A 26496-nucleotide genomic window follows, 5' to 3' on the forward strand; every position below is an offset into this window, starting at 1 on the left:
CCAAGATCGATACCAAACCAGCTACTCCATGTGTCAGGGCTATTCGTGGGCCCAGAATTATGTAAATACATCACACAAAATGTTATGCAAGAACATAAATGAGTTTTTTTTGTTAAACACACAACAGCAAAGCTTCGGTTTCAGCTGCGTTTGGTTACCCTGTAAGGAAGGAAGAACTCTCGCTTTGCCCGCAGGAAGTTGGACAGATTCCCATACTTGCAGTATTCCACTATCACCATGAGCGGACCTGGTGATGCACATGTTTCCAATGTTATTCCATCTGTTCTTTTTCTCTATGTTTTTCATATTTCAGACATTCAAAGCATTTCTGGACTGAAGCAGCTCTGCTGAGAAACCAGAAGTGCAGCATCTTTAAGGCATCAAAAGGTTTTAGAAAATCGTAATGTTGAAGACATCTGTTTTTTAAGACAATTGACATATTAAGAGTTTCTAAGCTCGTTGGTTGAGTCCATTAATTAATAAATAAATAAAACAATTTGTAATCAGGTGGAAATGTTCTAAATCCGTGGATTCACCGTTTGGTTTGGTGCAGGCTCCTAACAGGTTCACCACATTCAGATGGTTACCAATGTGAATCAGAATCTTCAGCTCCGACATTAAGGCTTTGTGTTCACTGGCTGTGGCTCCATCTGTTAAAGAAAACAAAAATACACAGAGAAGCATCACACACTGCTGACAAAAGGTAAGTAGTCTCATTGTGTTTGTGATTTGATCACACAATCGTACTAATTCATTCAGAAGAAAACGTAGATCAGAGATCAACAGCTGTGTTTCATTTATTGGAATATACTACTAACCACTATGTGCTCTAGGTAGTTTTTACTGTTTTTAAACAATAGCAAGTCTATCCTAAATCATGATCCTCCCTCTACCGTGCTCAAAAGAAGGGAAATCATTTTTTAAGCAGTTTTCGGAGCATGTTCACATTTAAATTCATTTCTTTAGTTGTTTTATTCTCGTATGTCTTGGAAATTACATTAGACAAAACGTTAAAATAAAAAGCTCCAAAGGAAGATAAGTAGTATTGAAATTTTACATAGAGTTTAATCATTTGTTCAACTGTAACTCCTCATGCTTGTTATACTGATCTGTTATTCTTCCGTGTTTTAGTGAGTCCACAGAGTTCTGGGGAAAAGCTTTTTCCACCCACACAAAGCCATTGTTTCAATTACAGAAAAGGGCAGTTAGAATCATCAAGAAAAAAGGTCAGCAAAAAACACACCAGGGATTCGTTTGCAGAATCTCATCTGCTTAAGTTCCTGGATTTAAAATTATGTTCAAAGCCGAATTTAAAAATTCTGCCAAGAACTCTTCAATCCTCAATTGTGTCTGTTTCAGAAGAGGAATACAAGTAGGAGAAAATGTAATTTATATTGATTTATGTTCATAAAGCTTAGACTGATGGCCATTTCAACTCATGGCATTAGGATGTGGAACTCACGGAAAATAAGTAATAAAAAAGGCACAAGTTTGTAAAATGTTTGAGGAGAAAATATTAGATACACTGATGGAAAACAATTGAAAGAATTACTGTTTAATTGTTGTTGTCATTTTGTGTTGATGTAGAAGGAACAGACCTCATAATATCATTTTCTTCTGTGTGACTTAAATTTTTCATAGCTTGTTTTATTTTGAAATCTCTTGTATGTATAATTAAGTTGGCATGAACAATAAATATCTGAATCATTTTAGTTTCAAATAAATGCCTTCAGAATCATTATAATACATGGCCCTAAAGTGCAAATCACATTAACAAAATAAAAAACTAATCCCAAAGACAAATAAAAAAGCAAAAACTAAAATGAATTTTCAAAAATGTAAAGGAAATGTTAGAAAATCAAACAGGTGGACACTATGGGTCATCAATGATTGGATGAGGATGTTTGAGTTCTGAAGAAAAGGGAAAGCAGGAAGTTTTACCCAAAGTGTGGTGAGGAGTTGATTGATCACCAAACAGACGGTGTGACCAGAATTTTATTAAAAAAATCTTCTGTCGGAAGACATATGAAGAACTTTTAGTCATCATCCAGTTAGTTATGTCCAATAATAGCTGACTTTTCCAATTCTTATTGGGTTTCATTTTTTATCATTTCAGTTTGATTTAAATGTTTCCTTTTCATTTTTTTTTAACTGTTTTAGATCTCTAAAATGGAATCTTTTTTTAATTGTCTAGCCTTTTAAATTGTTCTTTAATATGTTTTCGTACTGGTGTGATTTTAACTTCACGACCACCGTATTATAATAGCACATTGATTTATGACAGAGAGAACCGTCCCCGACTCATTTAGATAAAAGTTTGTTTTTCCATAAACATGAGGATACAACTACTGGAATGAGAAACATGTATTATTCATGTAGGATGATAACTTGGCATTTGTGTGACATTATCTATCTGACTTCAATATAGAGAAAAAAGTGTTTGCCTGATCAGTTTTACATAAAACTATTTTTTTTTCAGGAACACAAACTGCTCTAGAATAACTTAGTTTGCGGTTTGTTTTTTCATCCACACATTAAATGAAAACTTGGCTCTAACAGACAAAATTAGCATGTGAAGCATGTTTCTTAGAAGCGTCTTTTCGTATTAAACATGCACACGGTGCAGATTGGAAGGTAAATCTCACCTTTGAGCATCTTCACTGCGACTGTATCCACACTGCTGCTCTTGCTGATGCCGTAGAAGGAAGCTTCAATCACCTTTCCGAAGGCGCCGTGACCTAAAACCTTTCCTGCATTCAGAGGAAGTGAGAACTTTTCACATTGAAGGTTGAGATTAGAGACTTTTCACACTTAAGTGGGACAGTGACAGAAGGAGAGACGAGAATCTTAATCCGATGACACCATTATCCCAGCTGTGAAACAGATGCTCTTCCTCAGAGCAGTTTGAAAACGCTTCTCGGGAAATGAGCTCATCTTTAACATTAGCACCCTACTTGACAGCACTTGGCACCGCATGCTATAGGATCCACTCATACCATTAAAAGCTGAAAAAAAATGTATATTTCCCCTAATCTGTTCCCCTTCTCCCTCACGCCTCCCTCTCTTCATTCATACTTCCATGCAAGTTTTCCCCATTGCTCACCCAGCCGGAGTCTGTCTCTGGAGATCTCCCACTGCGACGAGTCATAGGGCAGGTATTCACACTGCTCGTCCAGCGGCACCTCCCCAGGGTCCATTATAATAGACAGATAGCCTGTCTTTATGTCCGCTGGGTTAACCTGCCGTTACAGGACACAATATGAGGTCAGAATGAGTTGAAGGATTGTGGGTATTGTACAGGAGGTGCTGCATGAGCTCACATCGAAGCAGAGGTCAGATGATAAAAGAGCAGTTATCGTTAAAGAAGTGCCCATCACTTCTCAGAGAGCAGCTTCATTTTAAATCAAGGGAGGGACATTTTCTCAGTAGAATATGTCTGATTTTATTTTATTAATTTTACTTTGTAAAAACAGATGTATTACAGCCTGGAAGAAGTTAACCTCACAGAAAATCCAGATTGCACACCCCATCATTTTTTTGACACAGTTATCATTTACATATTTATGGTATCAAAAAAGTAAAAAAAAAACTGTTACAGTCTCCAAGACACAAACTTAAAGGGGCAACAGAGCGTTCTCTGACCCGTTTCACGTTGCAGAAGATGAGGATGAGCAGGAGCCAGAAGAAGACAGCGATGACTCCGGTCCCGATGAGAATCACGATCTCCACGTTGGCCCTGTCGTTTGATCCTCAACGCACAAAAAAGACAAGACAAAAAGACAGTTACCATCATTATTCCAAAAAATTTTGTTTTATTTGTTACATTTTGACTGTAAAACTGTTTTATTTGGTTAAAAAAATGCAAGTGGTTTAAAGGAAACATAAAAACTGAAATAATCCTTGAAAAAAAGGACAAATTTCAATATCAAAAACCTCCAGAAGAGCAATTTTTATCCTTTTGACAAAATATGATAGGTTGCTTTATAGGAAAGCAGAAATGTCTTCAACCTAATAAACTAAATCCAAATTACTTTTTTTTTTTGCTATGTAACAATCCTGGAAGAATGAGAGTCCTCACAGATACTCTTCAAAATAAAGTACATTTACTGATTTAATTATCTGATATTCCATTTTCCAAGTGAAGATCAAAATTTGTGACGCATCAGACACAAACAAAGAAATCTGAAGTTTTCCCTGAGCGACTGACTTTTCTTCGTGGATTGCGTGTGTGAACCTGTCTCACCGATGACCCTGACAGCAGCTGAGGAGTGGACACAGCCTCGCTGGTTGCAGGCGGTGCAGGTGTAGAGGCCGGCGTCCTCCTCCCTAACCCGCTGGATGCTCAGCGTGCGGTTGGAATCCTGCAGCTGGATCCCTGCGGGAGAAACACGAGATGCTGATGAATAAGGCTGTTTCCCTAAAAACCTTCATCTGTTCTCAAGCCACATTTCTCATGAAATTATGGAGGTTTTGTGTCACAACATCACACAAATTAAACATTCATTCATACATTTTCCACCCTCTTGGAGTTGCTGGAGCAACTATTGTCAAAGGGAGGCTACAACCTGGATGGTTTACAAGTCCATCCTAGAGATACACAAACATTCACACACGGAAGGACAATTTAAAAACACCAATTAACCTATGAAACATGTTTATGGACTGTTGGAAGAACTGGGAGAAAACCAACATATGCACAAAAAGAAATAAAAACTCCACATGGAAAAGAACCAGCCAGGGTTTTAACCACATGACCTTATGACTGTAAAACTAACCACTACACCACAGTTCTCTTAACATATAAAGAATAGAAGAACTGAGACCGGTGAGGAGTTGTGTCTGTTGGGCAGCAGTTTTGTTACGCTACAAATAAACACATTTTTCTACTCTGTTTAGAGCTTGTTTGTGCTGTTCTCTAAAGAGAGTAGTACGCACCATTGAAGGAATCTACCGTTTCTTGGCAATTTATTCCATGGAACAGCCCTCATTTCCAAAAACAACAATAGATTGTCGAGTTTCATGTGAAAGATCTCTTTTTCTGGCCATATTTTAAGCATTTAATCGACCCCACAAATGCATTGAATAGTCAACCTACTCAAAGAAAGGTAAGTTTTAAATCTTTTTTAATCAGCCAAACTGTTTCAGCTGCGCTAACATGACAGAACAAGGCCTTCCTAGTCATCTGCTAACCTTTTGACACACTGAGCAAACACATTGCACCATTACTGGAGTGATAGTTGGGTCTCTAGTCACCTATGTAGATAATGCACCAACATTTGAAGCTAGAATAGTCATTTTTGATTCATTACTAATGAATAGAGTGTATTTCTGATAAGTTTCAAATTATCTTCATTGAAAAAATAAGTGCTATTTTGTCAAAAATTGTAACATTTCTAAGTGACCCCAAACTTTTGAATGGTAGTATATACACGGAGGTGTGTAACGTCCTTTCCATGAAACCTAAAGTTCTTTTGACTCCTTGTTATTTTTGTCTTCAAACAAGTTTCAAACAGGAAGTAGAAGTGTGGGTGTTGTCTAATGAATCTCTCCTGCTTGTTGTGAAGTGTGGCAAACTTGAGCACCTGACATTTGGTGGAGAGGCTGATTATCTTTGAACCAGGACAGCCAGGGCAGAGGTCGGCCCTCCACGTCGCACTCCATTCTCAGGGACTCGGTCACGTTCACCGTCTGGTTGGTGAGGCTGCGTTTGTAGCGCGGCGCCTCCAGGGCTGCAGGCGGAGAACAGACAGGAGTAAGTCTGCGGAGGGTTTGTGCCGACATGGATGTGTGTGACATTTACCAAACCGTCTCGCGGTGTTGAGGGGAAAAAAAAAGGCCAAGTGTTATAAAAACATTGAAAAATCCCATTAAAATCTATATCTGTGCTCTAGGCAGTGATACAGAGTTACCACGCAACATGACTTACGTGAAAAGTGTTTGCTTGGAGCGTATCAGCTGTTTTCTGTCACTTCTCATTTATTTGCAGATGCCTTAGACCGACTTCATACGAGTGGATGTGGGCACTGAGCTGCGTGGGCATCTCTTTTTGTGTGTTTGTGCTGTAATCCTCCAGCATCTCTGTGCCAGCTCCGCTGCTCTGACCCATGTGTAATTCCACTGCAGAGGACTGAGCTTTGCTCTATAATTAACTGTGGCTGGAGTGACTATTTTCTATGTGGGATGTTGTGTGTATCTCTGTCAGGGGCTTTCATCCCCCTTGTTTTCCCTCACCTCTGACAAAGATGTATCTGAACAGACAGTGTTTCTCCCCGCTGCGTCTGCTCCGAGCCCTGCACACGTAATGCCCCTTATCTTGCAATTGCGCGGATTCGATGGAAAAATTCAACACCCAGCTGTTGGTTTGCTCCTGAAAGGAAGGCTGGCCCTGGAGCAGTTTGGCGTAAAGGTGCACGTTCCTACAGTCCAGCTCCTGAGGCTTGTCCTGCTGGTCCTGCAGAGCCTGCAGGTTCAGGAGGTACCACTGCAGCTGATCGTGGGTGTAGTTGTCAGCGGTGCAGCGCAGAGACACCTTCTCCTGCTCCAGGGGATCTTCAGAGGGATGCACAGTCAGGCTGAAGCCCTCAGGTATGGCTTTAATGATCGGGAAAACAACAGCAGAGTGGTAAGACAAAGATTGGCACAGGGATGGGATCTAGGATAAATCCATCCAAACTACAACAAGAATAAAGGAATGAAGGGAACATTTTCACTTAATTCTCCATGAAATTCAGACCATGAAGCCCCTTTATTTTATACAAAGACTTTTGTTGGCATGAGTTGAATATTGACAAATGCCATTACAGAGCAGTATGTTGACCCTTTAAAGATCTATTACGATAAAATTTTGTTTCGGATGTTTTTTTAAGATTGTGTGACCTTTTTCTCTTGATGAAGGACATACATAACAAAAGTAAGTTTAATTTTCATTACTGAGTATTTCTTCATTCAAATTATTGTGAATGAGGGGCAGACGAAAAAAATGTTGTTTAAAAAAATTGTATTTGTTACGTGGAAAAATAAACGGGCTGGGCAAAGGCTCTCTACTCTGCTCCATTTTGATGTAACCAATTGTAGACAAATAGATCCATGTACGTCTTAGTTTTCTTCATCTGAGATGGAATCTGGATCAAAACTGCAGAGCTTTATAACTCCAATTTTGCTTACCATTCTTTTTACGCTTGTAATATTAGATTGAGGGCGTGAGGGACTATATGTTAGGATTAGAGCATGTAAACCAATGGATAACAGGAAAGGGGGATGGGCTAACTCTGTGCCAACAGTCCTGCACAAAACTCAGAGGCAAATTTCCAATGAACTACTGCTGCTCTTTAGAAATTATGTCCTAGAAAACGACAGTTTTTTAAAATTATTAGAGCTAGAATCAAAATCAAAAGACCACTGTGAGCACTTTCGCAATAGATCAAATAATGATCGGAGTGCGTCTTGAAATGCAAAACGAAAAGCACGGTTTTTATTGGAGTGGAGTTTTAACTGTCAAGGGGCAAAAATATATATATATATATATCAAAATATAAACAAAACACTTACTCGTCACATAAAAGTAGATCAGACGCTCGTCTTTGCCAACTTTGTTTTCAGCCGAACACTTGTACATGACAGAAACACTGGCGTTGCGAATGTGAAGCCTGCTCACTATCTGTGGGTCAAGACAAAGGACAATTAAGCCTCACATTCATGCAGAGGAAGAGCTCAGACGCTAAAGGGAAGTGCAGTCTGCTCTCGTGTTGTTCTTTGCAGGCTGTTACAAATCATATTCACTTTGACACAGAAACAAGAAAGGAACTCGCTTAGGTGTGACTGCAAAAGTGGGATGTTTACATGTGTGAGCATGTGTATTCAAGAGGGAAAGACTTCCTTGAGGCTGGAGGTTTATAAATGTACTGGCATGTGGATCTACCCTTGTGCGTGTTTCTAAGATATGTTTATAAGCAGTCCTCACAGGAAGCCTGCAGAGGAAGGCTGTTCTAAATATTTCTGCAGTGGAAATGGCTCTCGGTTGAGCAATTCTGTCATGGAGCTCCGAATTTTGGACACTCACATGGAAGCATCAAAGTTCAGGGACATCCTCACCTGTTTGTGGGTATTCATCATAAGAACAAAAAACAAAACGTCAGCAGACAAACCTTTTGCCGTTTATCCACCACTTCCACCGACGTCTCAATAGATTCAATTTCATTGATGTTGTTTCCTGTATTAATGCGCTGCCAGTTCTGACAGTTTGCAATCCTATCACTCCGCCCTTTCCTGTCATGTCGGGCCCTGTAGAGAAGACACATTCATAACATCTCCCCTCATTGAAATGTGCAACAGAAAATGGACAGAGGACAAGAATTCACAAACACACCAAACCACATCCTGATGTGAAGACTTGCTTTTCAAATCAACTCGCGTCTCAGAGCTTAGGCAATTACGATAAATGTCTTTGCAACTAATGTAAAAACACCCTTCTTCTGTCACGGCAATCCACAGCACGAAGATCATAGCAGAGCTAATGAAACATGAAATGGAAATTTACTCTGAAATTTTTGCCTAAAGACAACTGCTCTGCATTAGGAGATGATAATGAGGGTCAGTTTCATCTTACTCTCTTCATAATCCATCCTTACATTCTCTGTGGCTGATTCATCCCTCCCAAGGTTGTGGCCAGGGGGAGAGTTGCGGTTGGAGCCTGTGCCATCTGTCACACATTCATTTTCTTTCTTTGCATTGTGGAAGAAGGCCAGAATACTTGGGGGGGGGGGTAAAACTTTTCAACTCACACTTTATTGCAATTAGGGGCTAAAAAAACCTATAGAGTTTTGTCACCTATATTATAACCTCAATATGTAAATAAATGGGGAAACATTTTTTGAAAAGTAAAACTAAAGTTGACTGTTTATGTAAAAATGCTTTGGTTTGTTTTTTTTTTGTACCTACAGGTAAATGTAAGATTAAACAAAAAAGCATGATGCAACAACATTTTTTTTTTAGTTAAACTTTATTAGTTGAGTATGGAAGACAAAACTACAGAAGCCTAGAACTACAAAAGCTGAGAACTACGGTATTCAAGAACTACGGAAGCCAAGAACTATGGGAGTCGAGAACCAAGGAAATCAAGAACTACAGAATTAAAAAATTAGAGAAGCGGAGAATTACGGAAATCGAGAACTACAGAAATTGAGTAAAGTGGCAGTCGAGAACCACAGAAGTTGAGAACTACGGAAGTCGAGAACTACAAAAGTCGAGAATAACAAAAGCTGAGAACTACGGAAGTTGAGAACTACAGAAGTTGAGATCTACAAAAGTCGACAATAACAAAAGTTGAGAACGACGGAAACCTAGAACTACATAAGCTGAGTACTACAAAAGCGGAGAACTTCCGAAGTTGAGAACTACTAAAGCTGAGAACTACAAAAGCCAAGAACTACGGGAGTCGAGAACCACCAAAGTCAAAAACTTCAGATATCAAGAATTATGGTAGAGAACTTTGGAAGTTGAGTACTATGGTAGCCGAGAACCACAGAAGTCAAGAACTAAGGAAGTAAAGAACTACAAAAGCTAAGACCTTCGGAAGCCGAGATGAAAGCCGAGAACTATTGAATCCGAGAATGGCCTATCTTGCTTTTTTTCCCCGTTTTCTACTGTCACATTATCAAGAGAAAACAAGTTGATGCAGTAGATGTTATCTTGAGATAACACATTTTCTTTTCATAAGAAAATGTAATTTATCATGAAGATCTACTTTTTTGGTATCAAAAGAAAAAAATAAATGTGTTTTCTCTTGATAAGGTGATAGTAGATGTCATTGTCACAAGAAAACTGGCAAAAAAGTAAGACCACAAAAAGATAAAAATCATTCAAACGCAGCGCATTGTGGTGTTTTTGACAATCAATGCTGTTGTGCAGAGATTTCTGGGAAATGTCTGGGCACTTGATTTTTGAGTTGTAGATTTGGACAGTTCTACAAAATGAGGAATGCATTATCTAGTACACTAAGTAGAGGGGGGTTGAAGGACTTGTGTCTTCTGTTTTATATGTATAATATTTGCAGTTAGACATGCATATGTTATGTTTGTGTTTAAGTATAGTGTAACGAAAAATTCTTACTAATTTGAAAGGTTTGGTCAATTATAGTAATAGCCTGGCACTGAAGGACAACAGTCACTGGTGACACCAAGAATGAACGCAAAACTATTAGCTTAATGGGATCACGTGTCCCATCTAAAGGATTATTATTGTTAAGAAAATGTGAGATCATTTGTTTTCAGTTACATTTGTGTCCATCACACCCTGAAAAAGTGCATAAAACAAACACATTTTGTACACTAGTAGTAATTACAGTCAATCATGTCACTCACTGTTATTGGAAAACTACTTTAATTGCAAATAAATGTCTAAACTTGCCTTAGTACAAGTTTGTATTTTGAGGATTTACTGTTAAAATTTACTATTTAATGAAAAATCCCATTACCCAGCAAATTGCTCCACAAAAGAAAATGTTGATATCTTGAATATTTTATCTGCCAAAGAGAATAACTGTTTGTAATTTAGGGTTGTCACCATCAATAAGTACCTCATATTTCTTTTGAAACATAGTGAACTTTTATTTTTTTTTCTTCAAACAATAGTATGATGCAAATTGGTTACTTCGAACTTCACACTAAGTGTTGCCACAAACTAAAATTAATGCAAGTATATGTTTCTTTTTCAAATATTTTTCTTTATTGCAGATTTTTTTTTCTCACAAACATCTATTTTCCACTGAAAGCTTAATATGTGCTAATTATTCAAATTATTCCGTTTTTACATAAAGTTAAGAAAAAGAGCCTAATCATTAATAAATAGTACAGTGAAATGGTTAGAAAGAAAACTATGCAGATTCAAATTTTTATCATTCATTTTGTGTCACAGTTGAGTTTAATGTGTTGTTTAATAACATATTTAAAATTACAATTTTAAACAAAGGATTTTTATGCATAAGCAAAGTGGACTGATTGCTGATTATCTTTTAAGTAATAGAACCTGAAGCTTTCACCAGTATATTAGAAAAGGCAAATTAGTGATAAATAATATTTTTAATAATACCAGGACATAGGATTATTCCTTCGTGTACCCCTTTCTGGGAATCACAAAAGGCAGTGACCAACAATAACAAGACTATGTGGGCAGATTTATGCTCTTACAATAAATGTCTGATGGCTCCTAACAGACAGCTTCAACAACAGAAGCCCCAAACTAATATTCTTAAAGTAATCTCATTGTAAATAACACTGTGCTACCACACTTCAAAGACTCCAAGATCCAGAATAGGAGGTTTTCTTTATCATTAAAAATAAAAAAGACTACAGAAAAGGTCAAAACAACTTTGCATCAGCTGTTGTCCATGAAATATCTCATTAGATGCTCCGTTTGTGAAAAGGACATGAAGTGGGCAGCACAAACTGAAGTTAGACCTACAGGTTGTGTTTCTTGCAAAAACAGGCTGGATGTTTTGTAATCGACCTTGTGCTGCAGGGTCAACTATGAAAAACCTGAACCTGGAAGTTAGTTTATTAGAGAGAAGCAGCTATAACTTACTGAAACAATTAAAATGAATAGGGGTGTCAAAAAAATCAGCTAATAGCAAAAAGAAAGCAAACAAGCAAAAAAAAAAAATCCCAGGGGTCCGTTTTGTGTCTTTTAGTGTGCCGTTGTGCATTTTAAATATGCACAAATACAAGTGCCTTATGTGAATATTGTCATAAAGTATATATAAGTTTTTTCCTTGATTTTTTTTTTCTAATTCAATTAATGAAAGGAAGTAAATGAAAATGAACACATTTATTCATTTTTAACTCAAGTGAGAAGAAAAATCTCAATTTTCCATTATCCTGGTCCTCTTGAGAGCAAAGGCACTGATTGGGTGAATTAAAGTGCAAAACTCAGCTCAGGAAAAGAAAAAAAATACTTTGTATTAGGAGAAATTAAAAATACTGCAAAAGGTGATGAAGATGGTCTTTGTACTTGTACTATATAAATGATCAGAGGATTATCAGGACTTATTTCTTCTTCATATTATTGGTTTGACGATATCATGCCTAAGTGTTTTTTCAAGGAGTTTTTGTTGTAATTTTTCCCCACTTCCTGCTTTGGCTTTTATTTTGACATCAAGACTTCCTGTTTTACCTTTCTCAACATAAGTTTTACCACCACAATGAATTTCATTGCTTCACCTGTGTGACCTTCAAACGTCCTTGTCTTTATGCTGTTCTGACAGATTGACTGTTCTAACTCTCCAGCTCTGCAAGACTTTAAGTCCCATTGGTTGTCACACATGTAGATGAGCGACATTTGCTTCCTCCATTTGACCCATCCCCTGGGGGAGCGGTGAGCTGTAGACACAGCTGCTCTCAGGAACCATTTGGGGATTTAACCCCCTATCCAACCCCTTGAAACTGAAGATCAAGCAGGAAGACACTGGGTCCCATTTTTAGAGTTTTTGGTATCACTCTGCCATGGATTTGAGCTTCCAGTCTTCCAGTCTCAGGACGTACACTCTACCACCAGGCCACTGACCTGACCTTTTGATTCCCTTTCTGCCCCCCCCCGATCTGCCTTTCCCTTTTGGATTCTGCCTAGTAGAGCTCTGTATTTGGACTTGACTCGCACCATGGATAAGGATTTTGGATTATCACACCTGTTCCTTCTTTAACCCCCCCTGCATTGGACATCCCTCTGTTTTTCACTCTCTACCCTTTCCACCATGAAATTCTAGAGAATTCCCTTCCACAGTTAGCTCATCCTACACTGTCTACCTAATTCACCCTTTCAAGTGTTTCCTGCCATTTGAAATCCATCCCTACTTCCTGTACCAAGTTCTTCAACAAATCTGTATTTCATTTTATTCAGATCTATAATTGGGTCCCACTATTTATTCTGTTCTGTTCCAGTCCTTGATTAGCAACCAAACCAAAGGTGGGAGCTCTTTTTCAATCACTGGGTTTTTACTTTTTGTCATTTTGTTCCCTTCAGTCCGGCAACCGTTTTCAAGATTTTATGTGCACAAAAGAATTTCTTACTGTTCGGTCTGGCTGTTGTTCAGAACGCAGGGCCCCCAGGTTCTCCAATACCAGCTTATGTCTGGAGTGGGAACACCATAAGCAGTGCACGTGAGCGTCTGGCTGCTGCCGCTGGGGTACGGACTGGACGGATCCGCCGCTTCTTTCTCATGGATCTGCGGGGGAACTGGAAAATGGGAAAACCAGTGAGTCAATCCATCTGACTTGTGATTATACTCGTCTTGTTATTGTTACAAACATGGAGGAACACTATAGCTAGGTTTTCCACTACCAGCAGAGAAAAAAATCACTTTTTAATATATTATACTATGAATTAATAAGCTCTGATGTCCAAATCTAGAGTTAGTTGGAGCAAAAACAAATATTTTGACAGGAGCAGAGACTATAAAACTTTAATATGGCAAACATTTTTAAAAAAATATCTTGTAAAGATGCATAATACAACAACCGGATCATCTAGAATGCCAAACATGGATGTTTTGTGGGTGTTTTGGGGTATCACAGTCATTTAAAAAAATAAACTGAAGGGAGATTTAAAGGTGTATTCAGACGGGAAAAGTCAGTTGGACCAGACCGAGTCCAGTTATTTGGTCTGGAGTGATTCCTGAACCTTACCTTCGGTTTGTTTTCAGATTAGCATCAGCCAGACATTTCTGTTCTAGACCAAAGCTTGTAAACAAAACCATGTGACTAAAGATCTCTTCAGAAATATTGCAAGTCCTAAACGTTGTATTTCTTGTCTGGATAGTTCACTTATTCAAACTTTATATTTAGCGGACCGATTTTGAATGTCTGGTACAACCCTTATTGTTGCTACTTTGTTGTGATGGCGACATACTGCAAGGCGGTTACTGAAGAGACGAATAAGAGGGTATGCTATTAAGACTGTGACACATAGATTATCAGGAAAACAGTGTGAGAAGCAATGTGTATCTTGTTAAAAGTTCTTGTACTGATCCTGCATCGATCCAACCACATTTCAAAGAATTGCTGTGTTTCTTTGTTGCTGCACTACTCTGTTTAAATCATGTAAAGCTGGGCTACGGTGGCTGTTTAGGTTCAGTTGTTCCACTCCGAGCTCAGAGTCTATTAAGACTGAGGAAACCCAGAGTGAACCAGAGGTCAATCTAAATTGGAAACTAACCAAGACCACCTCGAAAGATGGGTCTGAGAGTGGTTCCTGGTTCCGGACCAGAGTCCACTTGGGTGTATTCAGACTGAAAATTTGTTCTGGATTATCGGAGGAAACAACCTCTGGGTCACTTTAACCCTTCAACACCTGAGGCGTCTTTAAAATACTGCAACTTTTCAACGGTGTGAACAATTAAAAAATTACAGTAAGTCAAATAATTTAAATGAATCAACTGTGTCCAGTCTTAATACATACTAAGATTCATTCTTGTTAATTGGTAAAATTACATTATCTGAATCTATATCATTTTTTTAATCAATGTTGTCCCATTTTCTTTGACCTCAGGACTGCTTTGCACGTACCGTTAACCAGCAGCGTGATGTTGAGCTTCCTCTCCAGCATAGCAGCACTGTTTTTCAGCACCACTGTATACAACCCAGAATCCTCCTGACAAACTTCCTTAATCTCCAAAGCATGGTTAGAGTGCATCTTCAACCTTTTCATCTTGAACTCCGGCCGCTGGTTTATCAGCTCTCCATTTTTATACCTGTACACAACACACACACACAACACAAAATTTGCCGTCGCTCAGGTGCTTTGCCCCAAAATTAATCTCTAAATTGCCGCTATGTAAAGCAAAGTTCTGCTTTAGATGTCTCCTTGCATCTATGATTACACCGGAGAGTCTCCTCTTACCATTTTGTTTCAGGTGTGGGGAACGCAGACACGTTCACTTGTAATTTGAAAGACTTTTGCCCAGCAGTTGCTTCCAAAAGCGGCGAATTTCTGTAGTCAAGACTGATGAATGGTCTTTCTGGAATTAGAAGCATTTGCTTGTTTACAAAAGTGTTTATTTCTTTCACATCTTAAAATTCAGCGATCAAACAGTCAGCCGCAATGGGACTTGGAGCTTATTTTGGTTCAGATATGCTCTGCCACAAGTGCCGTGAGCACACAACTCTAACTGAAAAATACAAGACATAAACTTCTCTGTTGTTTTCTGCTTATTTAAAAGAACTGATATAAAAAGTGTTAGAAATTCCTGTAATGCTGAGATAATCTGAAAGTTTGACAGTTTGACATTTCTGGGAGTTAATGTTAAAGGATAGCTGATAAAATCCAGCTATCTGAAAACATTTGACACCCAAGCTCATAGAGTTGAAACAGATTTCATGTCGAAGTCCTAAAAGAATTTAACAGGCTGTGTTTACAAAATAAAGTTTAAAAGCCAGAGATGGATTTAGTGCTTAAGAACTCAATTTATTTTGGAGGTAATGGAAAATAATTAAACATGCAACACTTTGAAAATAGTTGTAATTCATTAATACATTAGTAGAAGCACTGTTCTAACTGTGAAATTCTCTCCCTTTTTAATAAAAAAAATCATTTATTTTTTTGTGCTTCTTATACACAGGCCTGATATTCCACCAGAGTAAATTTCTATTAATTTAAAAAGCAGTTGAAGCATAAAAAAAAAACTAAATTTATTGGACTTATTTTTTCTTTAATGGATAGGAAAAAAATATGCTTCAATCTGTATGAAATTTCTTAGCATTTTTGTGGTCACAAATGAGTATTTTGGCATAATTTGTACTAATTTGTGGCCACAAAATACTGATTAGAAGCCATAGAATGCCAATTAGCGTCACAAAGAGTTAATTAGTGCCCTCAAGATGCTTTTTAGTGGCCAAAGAAATGCTAAATTTTATTAATTGGCTACAAAATGCTAATTACTGACCACAAAATACTGATTTAGGACTAGTGAATGCTAATTGATGGCCACAAAATACTAAATAGAGTCACAAAATGTTAATCAGTAGCCTCAAAATGTTATTTTGTGGCCAAAAATGCCAATAACTAGCAACAAAATACTGATTTGCAACTAGTAAATGCTAAATGATGGCCACAAAATGCTAAGTAGGAGCAAAAAATGTCTATTAGTGGCCACAAAATGCCATTTAGTGGGCAAAAATACTGATTTGTGACTAACAATTGCTAGTTAATGGCCACAAAATGCTACTTAGGATAACAAATGTTAATTAGTGGTCTCAGAATGTTTTAGGGGCCTAAAAAATGCTAAAATTGTTTTCAGTGGCCACAAAATACTGATTTTTGACTAGCAAATGTTGATTACAGGCCACAAGACGCTAACAAGGGCTCACAAAATGTTGTTTAGTGGTACCAAAATGTTAATTTGTCCCCACAAAATGCTAAATCGAGCACACAATATGTTTAATTGTGCTTAAAACATACTTATTTGTGGCCACAAATTATTACGTTGAAAAACATTTTTTTTTAACGGTATGTCCAGGGCTCCATAGATCATAACTTTTTTAAGTGTTTGATCTGTAACAGATGAAGAAAATATGGAAAATGGCTCTCAAACTGAGTAAAGCTTGCTTAAATGAAGCCCAAATTACACTGACATACTTCTTGGTGTGGAAGGACTCCAGTCAAATCTGGAGAACCACAAATTCACTAGTCCTTCAGTTTCTAATTATTTTCTTCTGTTTCTAAAAGTTGTTGTCAAAGTCAGTCAGGGAGATTAAATCTGCTGCTCACCATGAACTATGACTTGAGTCTGTACAGTATGTGAGCTCTCCATGCTGGTGACGTTGCAGACGTAGGGCCCAGTGTCCGTGACGTTGACACTGTAGATGGTCAGGGCGTGGACGGTAGCTGTGGCGTGCGACAAAGGTTCTCGGTTTTGCTTGGTCTCCACGCCACTGCTCTTCTGCTGACAAGAAGAAGCGCGATTGTCAATGAACATCGTTATTTGTTTAAATCTCTGAACGCAGAATCCAGCGAATACCTTTTGACCAGGATAGAACCACTGGATGTCCACCCCAGTGTTGAACTCCACCATTGCAGTGCAGTTGAGGGTGAGGGTTTCTCCCACCAACAGCTCAACGGGGTCCTCAGGAAACAGCTTGACATCGTAAACCTGACTTCCTGTCCAGGGAGGAAAAAAGAAGGTGGGAGTCAGCAAAAGAGGTCATGGTGACATAGTCAGCAGTTTTTTTTTGCTCCTCTTCCTTCTGGATCAGAGGAAATGACTTCCCGTTGGAGGAACCATCCTTTCATACATAGGAGCCGTCCCTCACATGCCAGTCGTGTATCAAAGTACCAGTAAAAGCAATCAATATTATGAGAAATACATGTAAGACAAAGCTTCAGACACTGAACATTCCCTGCAGACACAGGGGGAGGAGGATAATGGTGATGTCTGTGCAGCTGACTGTGATTGCCTGATTGTTTAAACACCCCATTAGAGCTCAGAGTGAGGACAGAGTTTCTCCTCTAACTGATGGGGCTATTACTTTTAGCCAGCAGCAGTGGGTAGAAGTTTACAGTGACTCTTTAAAAAAGGATCTCAAACCAGAGAGCCTGTGGGTCCTCAAAGCTGAATCGCATTGAGGAAATAAAAACTTCAGTGAAAAAGTTCATTTCGTTTGAACTGCTTCTCGATGAATCATTCTTTCCCTTTCTTCTTTGCTCGCTAGCTTTTTGTTTCCTCCCTGATGGTTGTAATTGTTCACTTAAGGAAATTGAGTTAGAGGAAATGACATGATTAAATAAGAGCCTTGAAATTTTCAGCCGTATGACATAAAGTGGATCCCTCACTGCCATCCAGAATTACAGTGACAAGTCGGTGAGGGGAGCACCACCGCCGGTTCACCATAACGTTGGAAAGTGCTCTGGGGCAGAAGGGTTTATGTAACTCCTAATTGATTTTTGTGATTATTTGTACAAAACAAACCATTTTGGAACCTCTAGACCAGGGGAGTGCAACCTTCAACAATAAAACAGCCATTCAGGTTGATTTCTTAGAACCCAGTAAGGCACTGTGCATTTACAATTCTGTTACTATTGTGATACAAATAAATGAACTATTAGTTTTTGGCATAGATACAATATAAAGAGAAAATTGTAAGTAAACTTTTATAAATTCTGAGAGATACTTCCACAACGTCCTTTCAAAATAAAAGACAACATAGGACTTTCTCAACGCAGCAAATATAGCAGTATAGTGTAATGTCAGCCGAGGAAGAAAATTCCCATTTTGTTTTACAATTGCTAATATATCTCAACCACAAATGTATAAATCAAAACTAACAATATTATTTTTTCTAAATCTAATTCACTCTTAAAATCCTTGAATTTTATAAGGTTATGTATAAAATGTATCTCAGTGTACTGATCTCCAATTGATTTTCTGTGGTGCGTGGTGCTCCAAAATCTGTCAAAATGTTTTATTACAACTTCGGTAAACTGCAAAGCCACACTGCTTGATGAACTGTTGTAGCATTATGGCTACCTCATGCTACGTTCACAAATACAACTTCCACCGCGTGATGGAGAGGCCTTGGCGGAACCTTTAAAATTTAATGCCACTGCCATGTTTTTTTGAAAATCTTTGGAATGGTCATCAGTGTAGATGTGAGGGAGGGGTAGCACTTAATATGGACAGTCGCCGTGCAGAGATATTTGCACATCGTCCGGTTGTGTAATGGCGTCATCTCTGCCTGTCACTGGATTTCCATCGCAGAACATTGAAATGTCCCCGGGCGGCCTCTGACCGATGTCAACTTTTAGAGAAAAATGATCCAATTGCTGTAAAATTGTTACTTTTTCTTAAAACATCTGCAGCGCGGCTGGTAAAAATGTCTTTTACCCCTCTAGTCACACTAGAGGGGTAAAAGGTCCATATGCGGAATCAGAGCCTCATGTTGCTCTAGATGGTTTCTTGTTTTACCTATAGGGTGGATCAGGTAGTTGGTGGAGTAGTGCTCTCTTCCTTCTAGCGTAGCGGCACAGGAAAGGATGATCATGGGCACGTCGTCAATAGCGTGTCTGGGAATAGACCAGCCTTTCTTGTTGTCCCACATCACCCCCTTCATGTCCAGACTTGTTGTAAGCTGTGAAGAAGAAAAAAACGTGAGAGTTGCGCTCGCACACAGCCAGCTGCGATCATTTTGAGGGGGGAGGTGGGTACAAACCGAGGAGAGAGTGACGTTCAGATCTGGCACCGTGACCAGACATGGCACCACGACGTGAGTGGAGTGGCGTTTGATGAAAATGGTCTCCATGTTGTTTGCGCTGCTGCCGCCGGAGTTGTCTCTGATGAGGAAAGGCTGTGCGGGGTCTGGATGCAGACAGAAAACAGGGAACTGTTAAAAGGTAATCCTGACTCCAGCTGGGGTAATGACAGTTATTACTGAGGTAACTTTGCGAACTGGCAGACAAATCCCTCTGCGCCTGATAATGACCCCCATGGACACGCCGTATATGGAGTTTATCATGATTACCGAGAGCTCTGTCTGTCCCCACCTCGCAAATAGCATTAAGAACCGCCATTACATGCCAGCTCAGAGATAGACATCCAAGGAGCTTAATCCTCCTGGTACAGTTTTACTTCAGGTTGTCTGTTGGAGGGAAACATCTCTGCATATTTCCCTTTTTATACTGTCTGATTCAGAGCTGCTGAGGTACAAAATAGTAGCAGCAATTTACATTAGTCTCAACATATCTCAGAAAATACAGAACCTCCAAAAAACGTTGTGGCTATAAGTTCAATCTTCACCTTTACACAAGATCTGAAGGTGATACACGATTGTCCTCATTTCATTTCTTCTGGCTAATTTATATATCTTTCATAAATTTTAGCTCTGAAAGTTGTTTTGAAAAGCAATCAAAGTCCTGAATTTGTCTGAAAGCAGGTGAATCAAGACAGCTCACTGCTTAAACTGTATATGAGAACTGGACTGTGTGAATGTGATGTCATCTATCGAAAATGACTTCAATCAAATAAAGTCAATTATTGGAGCCAAACATCGTCAGTAGGTATTGATTTGTCCGAATTGGTCAATGATTTTATGGCAGCTACCATTGCCAATCAGGAGTGAGCTTGTAGAAAGACCACACCCCCTATTACTTAAAACAGGCTTGGGAGAATCTGTCAAAGGTTTTGATTGGCTGGCGTGAGACCACATACTTTTATTGAGAGATCTAATTTGGTCATTTTATAACAAGGAAAATATGAAAAAAAAGGTAGCATAGGAGTCAAAGTTTGAGATTTTGATCTTTTTTTTTAAAAAGGGGAGGAGCCAAACACTTGAAGCCAAAAAAACAAGCGAGTCTGTTTGCATGTGAGAGCTCAAACTTTAGTCCTAAAGAAAGAAGAGAAGCAGATTGTAGTCAAATGTGCCACAATGTGATTGAAAAAGAGCAGCTAAAAGTGCAAAAAGGCTTCATTGACAAATATTGCTTCAAAAGCAGCCGTGTGACATGTTTGTCACCTTGGGCTGTGGCGTACTGTACATGACGGGGTGCATCGATGCACTCAGGCCTCCGGTGCGTTTGAGTGTTTGGTTACAGCGTTAGTAAATACTCGACATCTGCCTGTCTAATTTAATCCACATGTATCCCTCTCATCCTACCACACACTGGGCTGAATTTACGGCTGTGATTTCATCTGCTTCTGATCAGCGCGTTTGTTACATCTGTGGAAACTGTTTTGGCACCCTGTCAGGTGGAATAAGACGGCCTCTCACATCCGTCTCATCGGCTGTTAAGGTAAAGCGTGAAGGCCAGGCATGCGGTCAGGGACAGACCTTGAGCCTTGCATGGATTCTATATGAAAGCATAATTTCTCTACAAATCTTTCAAGACTCTCTTTAAAAAAGAGAAGCAAATCTTTTGCGAAAAGTGTTTCAAGTCCACTATTTGCTTTCATGGCGTTACCTGAGGAACTTGACAACCACCAGCTGGGATTTCAAAACAGGATTTATTTTACTAAGACAATCTTAGTTTGTCGTTGAGCCTCCCAAAGATAACACAAGCAACATCCAGACATTATAAAGAGCTGAAGAACCTCATGTAGTTTCATCTGCTTGAGGCCTTTTGCCTGGAATGAACCTTGAGCTGGATCAAGTTATTCTTTGACATGGTCAACCTTTGGGGTGAAATTTTATTAAATTCTTTGTAAAATATGTGCATCACAAGAGTTGTTGGGCTAAAGAAACCTCTCATTTGTGTGTTTTGAGCTCCAAGGACATTATGGTTGTGAAAGTGAGGGTAAAAGTCAGGAGAATCAAACAGTCACTCCTTTTTTTTGTTGTTCTAAATATGAGGATTTAACAGTTTCTTCTAAAACTATGTCATTTATCTCTTCATAGGATACACCCACAGCAAACTCGCAGTTATTTTCAACACTAAAACTGCTGACGTGAACACACGCTAAGCTTAAGTCATGGTTTTCTAATCTTCTTAAAGCCCGTATGAAAAGGTCTTAAGCAGGGATGGCATTTAAACTTGTCTGCAACACACTAAACACCCCCAAATGTTCAGGTCCCCACATCATGAGCAGCACGGCCTAATGCAACCCTGACGACTATATTTAAGAATTGTACTGAGTGTTCCAAACAGGAAGTACCCACTGGTCCTAAAAAGCCAAAATCCATGGACTACTATTAAGGAACAAACAGCTTTTACTCATTTGTTATATAAATAACTGTTGTTGGTTTATCTTTTTATCAAGCTTTTTTTAGTGAAGTTTTTTTTTTCATGATATTTTTTCTTTGGAAGTTACTCCAGTTATAATCTGGCCAATCAGATGCCTCAATAAAAGTATGTGGTCCCCTTGGACCCCCACATCCAGCATTTGAAACGATTCTCCTGAGCCCTCTTTGGAGTGAGTTCCAACAACCTCACTCCTGATCGACATTGAAATGATCATTTAGATCGATTTGGATCAATTACTGCTTACTGACGTCATGTGGTTCCAACATGGCGGAACCCGTATTGTGAAAAAAATGGAGACTAAATTGACTGTATTTCGCTGGAGCCAAAGCTAAGCCATTTTCTGTGGGTGATGTCACACTCATAAGGTCCAGTTCACATGCAGTGACTGTGTGAGCCTGATTCTGCTGAAAAAGCTTAAATTCTGCCAAACTACAAAAGCAACTGTATTTTTTTCAAATATTTATGTATTAAGCTTTAAATTATATTATATTGTAAACAAAAACATATTTCCAATATTAAAAGAGTGACTATAAATCCCACTCCAATCTATTAGAAAAGTGTTTCCTGTGGCTTTTTAAATATGGTTTTGCCTCTTTTATGACAAAATACAAAAAAATCTGTTCTTTTTTAAGGACATATTTTCTACAAAGTACCAGTAGTTCATTAAAAATTTGCCTCATTTCCAATAATCCCTTTGTTTACTCTCTCTGCCACTAGCTTACAGCCCCTCACAATCCAAACCTAACATTACCAGTTTAGTTTTTGCAACTGCATTTTTTGCCATCTCCTGATTCACCATAATTTGATAAAAAAAACTCAGAAATGCTGTTTTAATCTTAATTTTATTCATATTTGTTCTCCATCATAAGAAAAATGCTACAAGAACGTGTTAAAAACTGAAATATTTCTTTCATTGGAGTGGGTCTTAACTGTAAGCTGTAGTCATCTCAGGTATTAGGGTGCAGTTAGGGTGTTAATTAGGTTTAAGTTGCTAAATCACTGGTAAACTTTTAATAGAAATGTATAGTTTAATGTCTGTGGGTTTTGAGCCCCTGGTGCTTTCTACTTTTACAAGATGTTATCTTGATTCTCAGGGAAGCTCAAGATCCCCTGAAATGGAGGATGAGTGAATTATGGCTGATTGTAAGCAAGGACTGCCGTTTATCTTGATGAAGCATTAAACCTTAATTCATGGTGGTGTGTGTTTGCATTAAAAAATAGCAAACATGGCTTTAGCTCCTAAATCAGAAATGCTAACGCACAGAAAATCCTGTGTCCCATCCTAAGACTGACTCAAAAGTATGACATAACCAACGGATCATTAGGAGATATTGTTAAACTGATGAATGGTGACAATTTCACGGATAGTTACACCGATTTACAACATATTTAAAGCCCACAGGAAAACCCACGGTTGTGGATTTGATTGAGTCATAAACTGGCTGAAGCTGCAGTCGCTGAACACAATTGTTGTTTTAACAAGCAATCCCTCTGTCTGCTCTGGAGCATAAATGAAGGACTGCTTTGAATCCTGAAGTTTTCTTTTTTGTTTCACCCAAGAAGTAATTAGCCTGATGCTAGTGTGAAACATAAAATGCTTTTTAATAAACAGCTAATAGACAGGAGGGAAAAACACAAGTTTGTCTAGAAATTAAAAATAAGCAACATTTACCTCTTAAGTGCCTAGTGTAAATGATTGGAACAGTCCATTCTTAGACATAATTGAATATTTCTGCTCAATGCAGCAGGGGCTCACCTCTGACAAAGACATAAATGCTGACAGCAGTGATTCCATCAACGATGGCTTTAGCATCTTTATGATAGCACTGGTAGTAGCCCGTATCTTTCCCTTGTGCTCCATGCAGCACCAGCCTCTTGCAGTACGGCCTTCCCGGCTGCCCGGGACACTCGCTGATTAAGGCCACTCTCTCCTGGGGGATGCTGGTGGTCGACAGCTGGTGTTGGTGCTCACGTACCACCTGTCCAGCCAGAGCTTTGTCAGGCCAGGCCCAGGCCAGAGTGTGCTGTCCCCTGGAAGAATCGATGGAAGTTTTTAGGAAACATGCATGAAATTTTGATGTCTTTTTAGTTGCATTAACAGACAAGAATTGGATGAAATCAAAGCAAAAACTTAAAAATGAATAAATACATGAAAAGAAAATCAGATAAAAACTTTACCTGGTGATTCAAAATCAAATTGATCTTTCAAAAAGTGTTGATACTCAACACACACCTGCTTGCTTTTTCACATATAATTCAGTTATCTTAACCTGGAGGCATTATAAGCCAGACAGTGCAGAATCATAATGACTCTATGAAAACCGATATCCGTGCTGTCATCACCTGTTCTCATCAAACGCAAACATCAGTCCCAAAGTGGCATTACTAAGTGTGACTTTGAAAAAAAAATGCGGGCAAAATATAGAAATAAAAAAAAACCCACTGCTAATTTAGTAAAATGTTATTAAAAAACATCAATCAGCTCAGAAAACAATACTGTGCTGAGGCAAAACTGGCTAAAATAAAAAGCTGATACCCTGTCTAACCCACCCTGCTGAGATGACACCATGTGAAGTTGAGACTCGGATTGGGAAACGTCCAAAAGTACCACGATCCTTCCAATAAAAGCATTTTTCATCCAAGGAAACACAATGGATGCGGAGCAGCTTGGCAGCACAGAGCAAAGCTAAGATTGAAAGAGGATGAATGAATACATACTGGGCACCGGCTCCGATGCTGATTTTTAAATTGGCAGGTGTTCCAGAAACAGGAATGTGTGAGACAATGTGTGAACATCCATTACCAATGGTATTTCCCATTAATGGTTGCGAAAAACTCAAAATTCAGCAATAAGGTTTTATCATGTGATGGTCAATAAAATCGACTTTTTTTTTTTTTTACAAGTGATGGACTAGATGACGAATAAAACAAAAACCAGGCCACACCCATACCTGCATGTAATGGAGAGTGTGTTGCTGACTGGAACCACGAGGTCGTCTCCAGGGCTGTCGAGGATTGGCGGACTCATTGACAATCCCACCACCAGACCTGAGGGATGAAACGCAGCATCGACGTTGAGTTTATGCAACAGGGGTTGATTGGTACATGTAGAGGTGCTGGTGGGCCGTAAAATCAAATCTCAGACACCATTATTTTTCACATTTGCAACCTTTGAGTATCTGAAAGAGTTTGCCGCCTCGAGCAAGAAAAGCTTCCAGACGGTGGAAGCTCTGAGGGTGAGGCTGATCTGGACAGCCATAAAAATAATTTACTTTGATTTATTACCCATGCGTTGGCTTGTGCTTTAATATGGCCGGAGTACCCCCCAGCTCCCTTTAGGGCAGAGTTACAGTTTAGTCAAACGCCACACCTAAAAATGTGTAAAATTGCCACCATGACCCACCTGGATATCATTACAAATGGACCTTATGATACTGTAGAGGATTTTCTTGCTCTTTAAATGATGATCTCATTCAAAAATGAGAGTCATTTGGTAAAATAACAGTCTATAGTTTCAGCTTTTCAAAGAAAAATGTCAGGAGAATCGATGTAAGCGAACGAACATGTCACAAAGTCACGAAGCCGGTCAGAGCGGACAGCTCTGGACGGGTGAGAATCTCGTCCACAAACATGGGTCCTCTGACACATCCTGCTGTCCGGGGAGCACAATGGAGCAAAGTTGGTCCTCTGTAAATATTTTCGCACTTGTGTTTATAGTAATGGCTGATCCCAGTGGAAGGCTGATCAACTCAAGGTCCGTCCAAGACTGCGAACACTCAAAAACAGACCCTAATGTGGACACTACAGTAACCGGATACAAATCGGGCCAGGCACATGTTGAAATCAGACTTCACATCTGGCTTAGATCTGTATGATACATTTCAAGCATGACTCCTGATGAAGATCACACCCTCAAAGATGGGACAGAGGGCCAGGTTCAAACAGCTGTCACAGTTTCTGCATTGGATGATTCACAATCTTTTATGTCTGTGTTGTAGTCTCTCCACTCTGTAAGCTGGAGCTTAATATTGACAGATGATTGAAGGAGAATCGGTTCTCTCTTTACAAACTTCAAATCTGTTCAGAAAGTGCTGGTAGGTTTTAATCTTGTAAATAAAGTATTTGCCGTCAATACACAAACAGTGACAGGGCAAATGCGGCAGATGTCTTCTGAATGCCGGAGTGAAAAATAGCTGCAGTCCACTAATAGCTCCCGGTTTGGCACCCAGCAGGGGGTTCCTTCCTCCCCTTCCCCTCAGCTCTCAGGGGAAGGAGCGAAGGATCACCAGCGCTTTGTCTGAGCTGTCGCGTGTTCCCACCACCATCATCCCTCTGTAGCTTTGTCCACATTTTCTCACACCTTAAATCTGTAAAGCTAAACGTCCCATAAACTACAAGACATGTGACAAGCGAGAAAGGAAGTCCCTATCAGGATGATTTTAGGAACTTCCCGCACACACTGAGGGGTTCCTGAGGGTTCTTTAGGGATGTTATTGATGGGGTCTGGACAAACGTCTTCTAGTCTTCTGATTAGCCCAAAAATAGTTACACACCTACATTCAGAAGATAAGATTGACATTGTGACTAGGGGTTTGTATTGGAAAGATTCAGGCAATACGATACAAATCACGATACAAGTCACGCGATATGATACATATTGCAATATTTCACAAGACTACCAGTACCAGAACAATGTTTCACTTTTTTTTTTTAAATAGCATGCATTAGAGAAAAGCTGTCATTCTAAGTAGTACATGTCTCATAACAGCAAAACAGCGAGGC

General features: G+C 39.1%; 1 protein-coding gene across 3 annotated transcripts in view; it reads right to left on the reverse strand.

Annotated features, from left to right (window-relative positions):
* The window catches only part of flt4 (fms related receptor tyrosine kinase 4), a 49812-nt gene that overhangs the window by 5831 nt on the left and 17485 nt on the right, over positions 1-26496 (reverse strand). For 2 of the 3 annotated variants that reach the window (XM_024283374.2, XM_024283373.2), the window contains exons 2-20: positions 24666-24762; positions 23471-23745; positions 19191-19336; positions 18947-19109; positions 17003-17142; positions 16753-16927; positions 14887-15004; positions 14553-14737; positions 13059-13224; positions 8145-8280; positions 7549-7657; positions 6232-6591; positions 5583-5729; positions 4244-4375; positions 3643-3749; positions 3104-3239; positions 2646-2750; positions 537-650; positions 159-247 (exon numbers count right to left, since the gene is read on the reverse strand). In XM_024283374.2, coding sequence (XP_024139142.1) covers positions 159-247; positions 537-650; positions 2646-2750; positions 3104-3239; positions 3643-3749; positions 4244-4375; positions 5583-5729; positions 6232-6591; positions 7549-7657; positions 8145-8280; positions 13059-13224; positions 14553-14737; positions 14887-15004; positions 16753-16927; positions 17003-17142; positions 18947-19109; positions 19191-19336; positions 23471-23745; positions 24666-24762 — 2900 coding nt within the window. The remainder of the gene's footprint in view (positions 1-158; positions 248-536; positions 651-2645; positions 2751-3103; positions 3240-3642; positions 3750-4243; positions 4376-5582; positions 5730-6231; positions 6592-7548; positions 7658-8144; positions 8281-13058; positions 13225-14552; positions 14738-14886; positions 15005-16752; positions 16928-17002; positions 17143-18946; positions 19110-19190; positions 19337-23470; positions 23746-24665; positions 24763-26496) is intronic. The other variant, XM_024283375.2, reaches the window with a different exon arrangement.

The sequence above is a fragment of the Oryzias melastigma genome, linkage group LG10, assembly GCF_002922805.2.
Source record: "Oryzias melastigma strain HK-1 linkage group LG10, ASM292280v2, whole genome shotgun sequence".
NCBI lineage: Eukaryota > Metazoa > Chordata > Actinopteri > Beloniformes > Adrianichthyidae > Oryzias > Oryzias melastigma.